This window comes from Arachis stenosperma, chromosome 2 (genome assembly GCF_014773155.1).
Source record: "Arachis stenosperma cultivar V10309 chromosome 2, arast.V10309.gnm1.PFL2, whole genome shotgun sequence".
Taxonomy (NCBI): Eukaryota; Viridiplantae; Streptophyta; class Magnoliopsida; order Fabales; family Fabaceae; genus Arachis; species Arachis stenosperma.
The window spans coordinates 100331429-100343143 of record NC_080378.1 but is presented as its reverse complement, the minus strand read 5'-3'; the positions used below and the strand labels follow the sequence as shown (position 1 = coordinate 100343143).

Below are 11715 nucleotides of genomic sequence, written 5' to 3'. Positions count from 1 at the left end.
CTCTGATAATGGCGGTTTCAACCGCCAAAATTATCAAAAATTGCTATTTTATTCAAATTAATTATGGCAGCATTATAAAATGCCATAATATTTAAATATTATGGCGGTTTTAAAGAACCGCCATAATATAAATGCCATTTTAAACTTCATTTTTTGTAGTGTGAACATAAACAAGATCATTAAGTTTTTGATGCTCTAGCCGATTCCTCTTCTTTGAGTGAATGTGTTCAAAAATACTCCAGTTACGCTCACAACCTGAAGAGCTACAAGTCTGGCTCAAAACACGAATAGCCAACTTTTGCAAATTTGGTGCTCCACAACCATAAGATTCCCATCATTGATCTTAACATAAAAAACAGATAAATAATTTATCACAATCATAAATATCACATAATAAATTCATCACAATAGTAAAAGACCAAATTTATGAAGAAATTTCACCTGGCATAACAGTGGTTCATTCACGTATTGCAGAGGGTCTTCCAAAATCTTTCTCAGCATTCTTAAAGATCCTCTTCTCACTTGTCAGCTTAGAATTCAATACAGGATCATCATAAGCATATTTCTCAATGACATCCAACAAGCCAGAAATCGTTTCTTTGTGATTTTCAAATTCTCCAGCATTAAATCGAAAAGCTGGATTTAACCAATAACCAGCGGCATGAAGATTTCTCTTAAGTTGTGCATCCCAACGGGTATCCAAAATCTTCAGATAAGGATCAACAACCTTCTTTCTTTTCTAAAACCTCCTCACCATTTCTTCTCTAGCCTTATAAATAGCTTGATAAAGATAACCCATGGCAAGTCTGTCTTCACTATCCACAATACGTAAAACATGAACAAGTGGCGAAGTAAGCTTAACAATATCAGTGCATTGACTCCAAAATTTAGAATCCAAGACTTGATCCACAAATTTCTTAGCTTTGGCTTCTTTGGAGTAAGCTGAGCTTGTAAATTCTTTAGAAGTCACCATAGCTCTCAGAGGATCCTTTTGAGCTAAAATACTTTGCAAAGCAATGAAATTAGTAGCAAACCGAGTTGGAGTTGGACGAAGTATTTTCCGCCCACCTGTAAACTTTCTCATCAAGAACAGTGGATAGCAATGATTATAGATATACTTAGTGATCAGTGAAGCTTGTGACACAGTTTGACTCACTTCTTGTAACTTCCCAATATCTTGAAACATCAGATTAACACAATGAGCTGCACAAGGGGACCAATACAATTTAGGAAACTCAGCCTCCAACAATCTTCCCGTAGCAACATAGTTTGCAGCATTGTCCGTTACAATATGCACAACATTCTCAGGACCAACAAACAATAGAACATCCCTAAACAACTTAAACAAATTTTCAGCAGTTTTTGAGATATTAGAAGCATCAACTGACTTTAGAAAAACAGTTCCTTTAGGACAATAAACTAAAAAATTAATCAAAGTACGCCTACAACGATCAGTCCATCCATCGGCCATAATAGTGCATCCAGTTTGCTTCCAAATCTCACGATAACCATCAATCATCTTCCTCACATCCTCAACTAATTTACTCAACAAATACCCACGGACTCTTGGATAACTTGGCCCTTTATACCCTGCACCCATGCTTGCAATAGCATCAATCATTGGCTGATAGTAAGCTGAATTAACCGCATTAAATGGAACAGAGGCATCCACCATCCATTTCGCAATAGCAATATCACACTTCTCCACAATTTCTTTGCTTTGAAGAACGCTTTTGATAGTTGGTTGAGCTCCGGGTGTTGTTGCCGATGGAAAATAGGATTGTAAATCTTTGACTTGTTTTCCTTTTCTAGAGATAGGTGTTGGAACCCTGGATTTTTGTTGCTGTTGCATCTCATTACGTTCGATCTCGTCAAATTCTCTTTCAACATCATCACAAGCATTATAACTTTTGGCATATTGTTCTTGAGTTTTTCTTTTCTTGCTTCGAAGCTCTTCAATACTTTCATGGAATTGGTGTCTCACTGCAACTGGCACCTTTCGACAAGACTCAATATCTCCTCCTTTTCCAGCCAAATGAAGTTTAAACCGATGAATTCCTCCACCCCTAATAAGCTTCTCACAATATATGCATAGCAGAATTATTTTTTCAGACTCCACAACTTGTTTACAATGACCCCATGCAGGATCGGTTTTTGCTCTATTATTGTTTTTTTGGGTTGCGATTGATGCATCAGGAGTTGATCCTTGTTCTTGCGAAGATGGTGTTTCTAATGGTGTATTCGCAGAAGCCATTCTAAAAGAATATAGAGTAGCAAAACCGCAAAATTATAAAACAATAGCAATCCTAAATTCCCTAGTTCCTATTCCCTATTCAGCAAGACAGCAACCTTAAATTCTTAAATAGTTAAATTCCCTATTCAGCAAGACAAGCAAATTCATATTTCATAGATTCAAATCAAGCATATAATCCAACAGTTTCATATTTCCAGTACAAATCAACAAAACATAAATTGATTTACATGAAAAATTTGATTTACATAACATGAAAAATGCAACAGCCAACAGTTTCATATTTCATGTCCTAATCCAACAGTAAATTTACAAGGAAATTCAACAAGCATATTCAACAAGGAAATTCAACAAGCATATTCAAGTGTAATGTATTCAACAGTTTCAAATTTCAACAAGCATATTCAACAAGAAAATTCAGCTTAACAGAACTTACAGTAACAGAACAGAGCAGAGTGTAATGTATTTCACACAACAATCATTAAACTTCAAGTGCAGAACAGAGCAGAAGCAGATTACAGAACTGGAGCAGTGGAGCTTACCTGTTGACAGAGTCACAGAGCAGTAGCACTAGAGCAGAAGGGCAACGGGGAGGGCGACTGGGCGAGGGCGACGGCGCTGGAATGGCGAGTTCGACTGCGCGCAATGGCCGACCGGCGAGTTTGTGGGTGGCGGGTCTGCTGTTCGGAGAGGATGACGGGCTGAGTTGGTTGAGTTGGTTTTTTCAGAGCTCAGACCGCCGGTGAGACGAAGAGGATGACGGGCTGGGGGCTGGGTGAGTGAGGTGAGGGCGGCGGACTGGAGGAGGGCTAGTAGGGTTTCGCCATTTCGCCGTTAGGGTTGGGGGGAATAGCCAAAAGGGGAGGGAAATTGGAACTGCAAACTGGGATCGGGTGGGGCGTGGGGGTGGTAGCCCGTAGGGCTTTTCTTTTTTTTTTTAAATAAACCAAAACGACGTCGTTTTGGAAAAAGAATAAAAAAAATTTTCCTGAATCGGTCGGTTAACCAGAAACCGCTGGTTTTCTGATTTTTATCAAAATCGGCCGGTTCAACCCGGTTCAAAACGGTTCTATTCCTTATCCGGTTACATCACTCAACCGGACCGGTTCTGGGTCCGGTTCACCGGTTTTCCGATCGAACCGGCCGGTCCGGTCCGGTTCTTACAACTATGAGTGAAAGTCTCAATTGCTTTACATTATTTTCTGCTTCCATTACTTTGTAATTTTTTCTTTTTTTTTCTGAATTTTGATGTATTCTATTGAATGCCTTTTATTTGTGATCATGCAAGCGTATTATTCAAGAAACTTGGACTAGAATTGGATGCCTTGCTCATTTCAATTTTGCTCCAAAATTGGTATTATATCATACTACAGGTTGCCCTTGATAGATATGCACATCACTAGCTATTCCGCCTTCTAAATTTGCTTATGTTGAACTTGACAGGTTATAGAGGACATGTCTATTCGAATTAATGTGCCTGCTCTGACAATGGAAGAAGTAAAGAGTTATTATCTTGCAATATCAATTTAATTTCTGCTTCTTCCAGCAAATAGTGTCTTACAAGGTGATACACTTTTCATGGACATATTGCACTTGTGGCTGCCTCAGATACAGCTATGCTGGCACCTGAGGAGGTGTTCGAAGGCAAGGGAGATATTAAAGAAGAAACAGAGCTTACAAAGGAAGAAAGGAAGAGAATGAAAGCTAACAAGAAAAGAAGATTTAAAGGTATGATTGTCTGCCTGGTGACTATACCATGATGCATAGTTGCATTAGCATACCCTCTAATAGTTCTATAGGAGGAAACCTACCTAGCATTTTATTAAATTTATGCATGGACAAAGGATTCTTTTTTATGTTTCAGTATTAACAATGTTCATGGTTCAGCTGTAGTAGTAAAAAGAATGGGAAAGAAGGTGCAAGAGGGTGCATTGCCTAACCAAGTGAGTGGTAATTTCTTTTATATCACCTGTTCGATATGAGAAATATTGCTTTAGTGTCACTTCTCTTGAGTGTGCCAGAAAGATTAGCTCTTTATTAACATTGACCACATTTTCTAAAAAAATGACACTTTATTATTATTAGATTGGCCATTCGATACTGAAATGTAATTATGTTACTTGATTTTCATCTATTATTAGAAGTTTTAGTACCCTCATTACTCTCTTTTTTCTTTTTTTTCTTTTTTTTTTCAGTTAAAAAGCTGCCTTAATTTTTCACTCAATTTTGACTAGTGGAGACTCCTGCAGAAAAATTTAGAATACCTTAATCACTGCATAATTTAATTTCAATTTAGAATATCTAAAACTTTCAATGGTTGTGACTAGGGAGAGTGACATATTTCATTTATTAAAACTGCAAAATGATATCATATTATCTTATAAGTTGATGGATTTGGCTCTATATTTCTTATATATTTGTGTGGTTTTGGTTTTGAAATTTTGTTGTTTCGAGTGCAAGATATGGAATTTGTATTTTGGGCTCACGAGTACTCATCGACGGGGATATTCAAAGGGAAACCAAAGAGGTGTGAAGAGTTCAGATTCAGGAAGACAATATTGACTGGGAAGATAGATATAAGGCCGGATGAAGTGTGAACGGTGATGGAAGAACTTGCAGCTGCTTTAGGAAGGGTTTGCATTAAGAATGAAGTTTCAGAGTCATTTTTTAAGATGTTTCACCGATTATAATATCATGCAAATAATTCATGAAAATTAATAAAAAAAGCAATTCTTTTTATATTTTCTTATTTTCTCCATTTTTTATTAATTTGACAAAGGAATAGGTCACGCTTTGAAAGCGTGGCAAAAGGTTCTAGCGGGCAAGTTACGCCTTAAAAGTGTGGCCATATTTTCCACTCCTGGCACGCTTTAAAAGCGTGGCCATATCTCTCAATCTTGGCACGCTTTAAAAGCGTGGCCATATTTCTCTCTTGACACGCTTTGAAAGTGTGGCCATATCTGGCATATATGCCATGCATTTATGCGTGGCGATCTTTAAAAGTGTGGCAAAAAGTAAAGCATGGCGATAGTGCAACCGGTACGCTTGCACATGTGACCCTTTTAAAAACGTTCCAGTAGCTCAAAAAGCGTGGCGAAAAACTATTGCCACGCTTTTTTCAACCTTTTGCCACGCTTTAAAAGTATGGCAAAATCAATATTTTCTTGTAGTGCAAAGAAAATCAAAACCAATAAAAATGTTAGTAAAATGTTGCAGTGAAAAAAAAATTATATCCTAACATTCATTAAAAAAGAGAACAAAAATAGTTATCAAGTACTAAACACATCCCTTGACAAAACACGATTAGAGTAATGACTAATGAGTGATAAGAAAATCATAACTAACACATACTGTAAAACCCGGTTAATTAACGTCTAATTAATCCATAAATGAGAATTTATTCTAGAAAGCCTAAAATGTGATTTTTATGGCTAAATGTGATAGAGGAGATTGAGACGAGAATTTCGGTACCAATTTTATAGAATTCGGACCAAGATTGGACCGAACGGGCCAAACCGGGCCAACCAGACCCAAAGTGGGCCCTTGGCCCAACTAAACTAAACCAAAACCCTATTTTTCAGCACTCTCTCTCCTCACAACACACTCAAACACGCTGAAATTAGAGAGAAAGGGAGGAAGAACACTCTCTCAAGTTCTCTCCCTTGGTTGATCTTCAAACCACCATAACTTTTGATCTAGAGCTCCGATTGTCGCTCCGTTTGCGGCCACGCGTTCACCACAGAGAGCTCTACAAAACCCATACAATCAATCTTGAGGTAAGCCACAAGTTTCTGTTCGAAATTCCAGCCCTTATTTTCGAGTTTCATGGGTGAAATGTTGAGATTTTGGGTTCTTTGATGTTATAGGACCCAACTCTCTTGAAGGAGAAGGTTAATCTTGTCTTCTTGGACCTTGGGTGTGGTAAGATTCTCAACCCTAGTGTGATTTGTTGTTCTATGATGTTTGGGTATTGAGATGTTGTGTATGGGTATGATGATTGTGGCTTAGGTTGTGTATATGTGAGTATTGGAGCTTGATTGGTGATTTTGAAAAGCTTGAAAAAGGGATTTGGTGGTGAAAAATCTGTTCTTGGAGGTGTTGAGGCCTTGAGAGCTTGTGGATAAGTGATTTGGAAGTGCTCCGGTGGAGCTTGGAAAAATCGGCTAAGGTATGGTTTCGGTTTCCCGTATCTAATATGTAATGTGGTAGGAAATACTTAGGCTAGAGGCCCTAAGATAGGCATTGAATGGTTGATGTTATTGAATTGTTGATATATATGATGTGGTCATATATGTGATGATGATTAATGATGCCTTGGTGGTATGATGTATGAGAAATATGCATGTTGTGATATATGCTTGATGATTGGTTATGGTTGAATTGTGGGTTGAACCATGTTTATGGTGAGTATGATGTTGATTGTGTACAATAATGATTTATTGGGATTGGTGTTGTTGGAATTGGCATGAGGAAGAGTATATGATATGTCAATATGTTTGAGTTTGAGCCACTTAGGTGAAGTGGGTTAAAATGATGAGATAGTGATTTTGTAATTTGTGGTAAAGTGTCAATGTATGAGTTGAGGAGGCTTGATATTGAAATTGATATATTTTGATTGATTTCAAAGGAAAGGGATGAAAATGACATGTTTTGATTGATTTTGAAAAGAGTTGGAAATGGCTTGTTTTGAAAATGGCACTTTGTGGTTTTTTATGAAAAATATGGTTTTTGGGTATACTTTGACGGGACATAACTTGGACTACGGATCTTTGTTTTGTGCAAAATATATTTAGAAATGAAATTGGATCCGGGATGTCCGTGCCGTTCGAAGAACGGGTGAAAAATGATTTAAAATGAGGAAGTTATGTCCGTCGGAAGATTGGGGTCCAAATCTGTAAATTCTGCAGCTTTTAACTTAGAAATTTTTTAGCAGAATGACCCCTTGCGCGTAGGTGCACCTGGCGCGTACGCGCCGATCTTCCAGAAAATGCCATCCACGCGTGCGCGTGATGTGCGCGGGCGCGCCGATTGTGCTGCACCCAATGCCCAGCCATTTTCCAGAGAGTTATGCCAGAACTGTGCCAGTGTTGTGCCTGGGGCACGAGAACACCCACGCGTACGCGTGGTTGACGCGTGCGCGTCGATTGGCAAATTTTTAATCCACGCGTTAGCATGCATGACGCTTGCGCGTCGATGAGTTTTTGAGGCCATCCACACGTGCGCGTGGGGTGCGCGTACGCGTGGACCTGTTTTCATCCCAAAGTTGATTTTTAAGTTTTAAAAGCCAAATCTCATACTTCTAAGCCTCTGATCTCACCACTTATATCTTAAATCATTATGATATGTCTAGCTATGAGAAGAAAGGCTAGTGAATGTGGTAACTTGCGAGAGAAGCAAGGGGAAAATGAATGATCAATGAGGATCATTGATGATTATGTGAGATGTGGAGGATGGTGGTGGAAGTGCTTGTATGCCATTGGCCGAAGGGCCGTAATTGTTTATGAATATTGGCTGGTTCTGGATTGAACCGTGAGCCGGAATAGCTGTGTATGCTATGAATATTGGCTGGTTATGGATTTAACCGTGAGCCGGATGGCTGATATGGATGTTGATCCATGGATAAGGATTCATGCATGTTTATGCTGAATTATTAATAATTGTGATTTGCACTTCCACTATCGGAGATACGAGTTTCCCTGGGTAGTAGCAGTGGCTAGCCACCACATGCTCCAGGTTGAGACTCGAAGCTCTTTTGACCCTATGTCATAAGTGTGGCCGGGCACTGTGAAAGACCCGGATGAGCTCGCCCCCGTAAATATTCACCAGTAAAGGTGATGGATATAGATCATGATTATGATCAAGTTTATGATGAGTATAACTCGAGTTGGGGATGCGTGACAGAGGGACAGTCCAATGGTTAACTGCCAGGACTTGTCGGGTTGGCTCTATAACCGACAGATGATATCATCAACCACTAGGGACAGGCATTCATCATATGCATACTATGTGAATTGTTTGAGATTGCCTATTTGACTGCATATTACTTGCTAATTGTCTAAATGCCTTAACTGCTCCTATTTGTATATTCCTTGTTTGATATAACTGTGTTTGCTACATTATACTCCTGCTGGTGGTTGGGAGGTTTGAAGGAATTGGAAAGGGAAGTATTAGTTAGACTGAAGAATCTTTAGTCAGATGCCCTTTTATGGTTTAGCCTGTTTATAAGCTTTGATATTATCTGGGGGAAGTTCTAGGATTGCCTTCGATTTTCCTCTATTATTATGTATTATATATGTGGAAGCTGCTACCATGCTGGGGACATCTGGTTCTCACCCATGCGGATTTTGTGGTTTTCAGATGCAGGACGTGTGGTTTCCCGCTGAGGCATGCTGGAGACTTCTAGATTTGCGAAGATCCTTTGTTCTCGGGGCTATGTTTTGGTTTATATGTTTTGTTTAGATACTTTTATCTCCATTAAATAATACAAACTGTGATGACTCCTCTTATGGGAGATTTTGGAGAATAGGTTTTATGTATTTGTGTCCCTTTGGGTTTCCTTTGGGGTTTTCCTTATTTTATCATATGTATATATTGCTATGCTCGGACCGGTTTTCTTCGCAGCCGGATTTTGAGTCTTGATATTCCTGTTTTTGACACTCCTTTGTATATATATAATCTCGCGTTGGTTATCCTTGTTCGTTGCGTTATCGATCGGAGTGTTGCACTTTCGAGTTGCGATTTTTGTTTACCCCTTTTTCTACAAAGGCTCCTAGTTATAATCAATTATTCATACTACTGTACGTACTAATTTTTATTTTAGAGGTCGTAATGCCTTGCCATCTCTGAATTATGACTTAAGCATAAGACTCTGTAGGTAGGGTGTTACACATACACTGTAAGAAAAAATTGCATCTTATTATAAATTATTCAAGTGTATACAGCTGACAAATATCAGAGTTATAACTAACTAAACAAGCACACATGAACAAGTTCAGCAAATTCAAGCAAAACAAAACCAAATGAACCTCAATTAAACTAAGAAATGAACCGAAATTACTTAATAAACCGAAATGACTTCATGAAACGAAACCAAATGAACCTTAATTAAAATGCACCATAACTACTGCTTCGATGTCATAGTTATAGAGAAAAACAAGAAAAAATTAAATCAGAGAAACTCGATCTACTAAATAAACGAACTCAATCCACTAAATCCTAAACCAAACTAGTAGAAATGCGAGAAATGCAAGAAATGTGAAGGAAAAAATTGAACATAATGAACAATTAGTTTTGTTAGTACCTTAAGGAATCTATATTATTCTATTTTTGTGTTTTTTTGTTGATGATCTCAAACGCAACACTGGATTTTCCTGTAGTTTTTTGAAAGAATTTTTTGAGAGATTTTGAGAGAGATTTCAAATTCCTTTATTGCAATTTTGAGTAGAAGATATAAACGATTTTTCATATTAGAATTCGAAGCAAGAGGTAACGTATGTTTGGGGTTTTGGGTGCATATTCCACGCTCTTTTAGTAAGAACGATTTTCATTGGTATTAGACCTATTTTATTAGATTTAAATGACAGTAAAACTTGAATGTACAGTAAATCTAAAATTTTATATATGTATGGATCACTCTAATAAAAATGAGAACTTTTGAGTTATCAAATCTTGTTATACTTGTTATATGCGCCACTCTTTTTTTTTCTTCTACGATATATTGCTTTTGTCGTCTTCTTTCTTTTGCGCATTTTTTTCTTTGTGTATCGTTGTCTTCTACTCTTTTACTTTTTTTTTTATTTCTTTATGTATTTTAAAAATTTTATGAGAAAAAGAATAAATAAGAGGTAACAAAAAAAAAAAAGAAAAAATGCATTTTTTTAAAAAAAAATTTGTAACACTACAATTTTTTTTAAATAAACACAAATATTTTAAGAGAAACATATAAAACAAACGTATAAATTTATTAGAGATAATAATATATAAATTTTGTGATGATAAATACATAAATTTTTTAAAGATAAATTTTTAAGAGAAATATAAAAAATAAACACAACTTTTGTCTATAATAAATACAAAACTTTTATGACGATAAATAAATAAAAAATTTAAAAGTAAACACACAACTTTTTGAAGAGAAATATAAGAAGCAAACGTAGAAATTTATTAATGATAAACGTATAAATTTTTTTACAATAAACATAGAAAATTTTAAAAGTAAACACAACAAATTTTTTTAAAAGAAACATAGGGGAAAAAACACAAATTTATTGACAATAAATTCAAAAAAATTTTAATGATAAAGACAAAATTTTTAAAGCAACCACACAGAAAAACATAAGAAAACACTACAATCTTCAATGTAAACACACAAATCTTTTAAGAGAAAAAGAAATAAATACCGAAATTTATTAGTGATAATCACATAAATTTTTTAAATGTAGACACATAAATCTTTTAAGAGAAACATTGTAAGCAAATACATAATTTTATGACGATAAACACGAAATAGTTTGTGTTGTTCAAGCTACGTTTTTGCATTATCCAACTAATGTTTATATGCTTTTTCATTTGATTTTTTTATTTGTGTTATTCAATAATTAAAAAAGCGGCATCATTCAAAATAATTTTTATATTATTTTTACTACTAGAAAACTAGTTATTATAGATAGATATTTCCGACGGATTTTATCCCACTGAAATACAGAGGGAATTTCAGAGGGATTTTTTGTCGGAAAACAAAAAAAATAGATTAGCATAAATTACAGACGGAAAATAGAATCCGTCGATAATTCCGTCGGAAAAATTAATTTTTTTTCCGTGAAAAATGGTTACAGACGGAAAATCCGTCTGTAATTAAATAGACAAAACGCTACATTTTATTAAATTATTACAGACGAAAAATCCGTCTGTAATTTAAATTTTCCGTCCGTAAATATTGAGATAACACTAATCTTATCTCTATCCACTCGATCCATTTACACTCCACCCATATCAAATGTCATTTTAATTGCCGTCACCGAGTTGGTTCTTCTCTCCATCGCACCAGTTTCCTCCGCCGCTGGCGTCACAGATCCCTCTCCGTCGTCCTTTGCGTCGTACGGGCTCCCTTCGCCGCCGCATCCAACCCTAACCCCAGAGCTTCGTCGCGCCTCCAACCCTAATCCCAGAACTTCGTCGCGCTTCCAACCCCTGCTTCGCTGCTCCCTCCGTCGACGCTCCCTCCGTCTCAAAGCCTCCGTCGTGCTCACTCTGTCGTAAGCCTTCAAACGTCGCTCCTTCCTCCATGGGTGAAGCTTAACCACAGCTACAGAAGTACCGCGAGAGTCGATTGAAGCAGTACAAGAACTATGAGAACCTCTCGTTCTCGTGAGGATCTCGACAAGGTGAACCCCTCAGTGGCTTCACCAATTCGAATCAATTCAACAATGGCCGCCGTGGCTTCACCTTCCTCCAAACAAAATTGA

The 11715-nt window shown here is 37.0% G+C and overlaps 1 protein-coding gene across 1 annotated transcript; it reads right to left on the bottom strand.

The window, feature by feature from the left end:
- Positions 1–457: 457 nt before the first annotated feature.
- LOC130963279 (uncharacterized) lies at positions 458–2254 on the bottom strand. Its single transcript, XM_057889410.1, has 2 exons — positions 755–2254; positions 458–706 (listed from the first exon to the last, which is right to left on the bottom strand). Exons 1-2 carry the CDS (start codon positions 2252–2254, stop codon positions 458–460), a joined length of 1749 nt encoding a protein of 582 aa, XP_057745393.1.
- Between the last annotated feature and the right edge of the window lie 9461 nt (positions 2255–11715).

Bases quoted from the DNA above. Each gene is read 5' to 3' on its own strand.
- LOC130963279 (XM_057889410.1), bottom strand. From the start codon at position 2,254: ATGGCTTCTGCGAATACACCATTAGAAACACCATCTTCGCAAGAACAA. The intron at 707-754 runs GTGAGGAGGTTT...CCTTATCTGAAG, and splicing joins ATAAGGCTAGAGAAGAAATG to ATTTTGGATACCCGTTGGGA.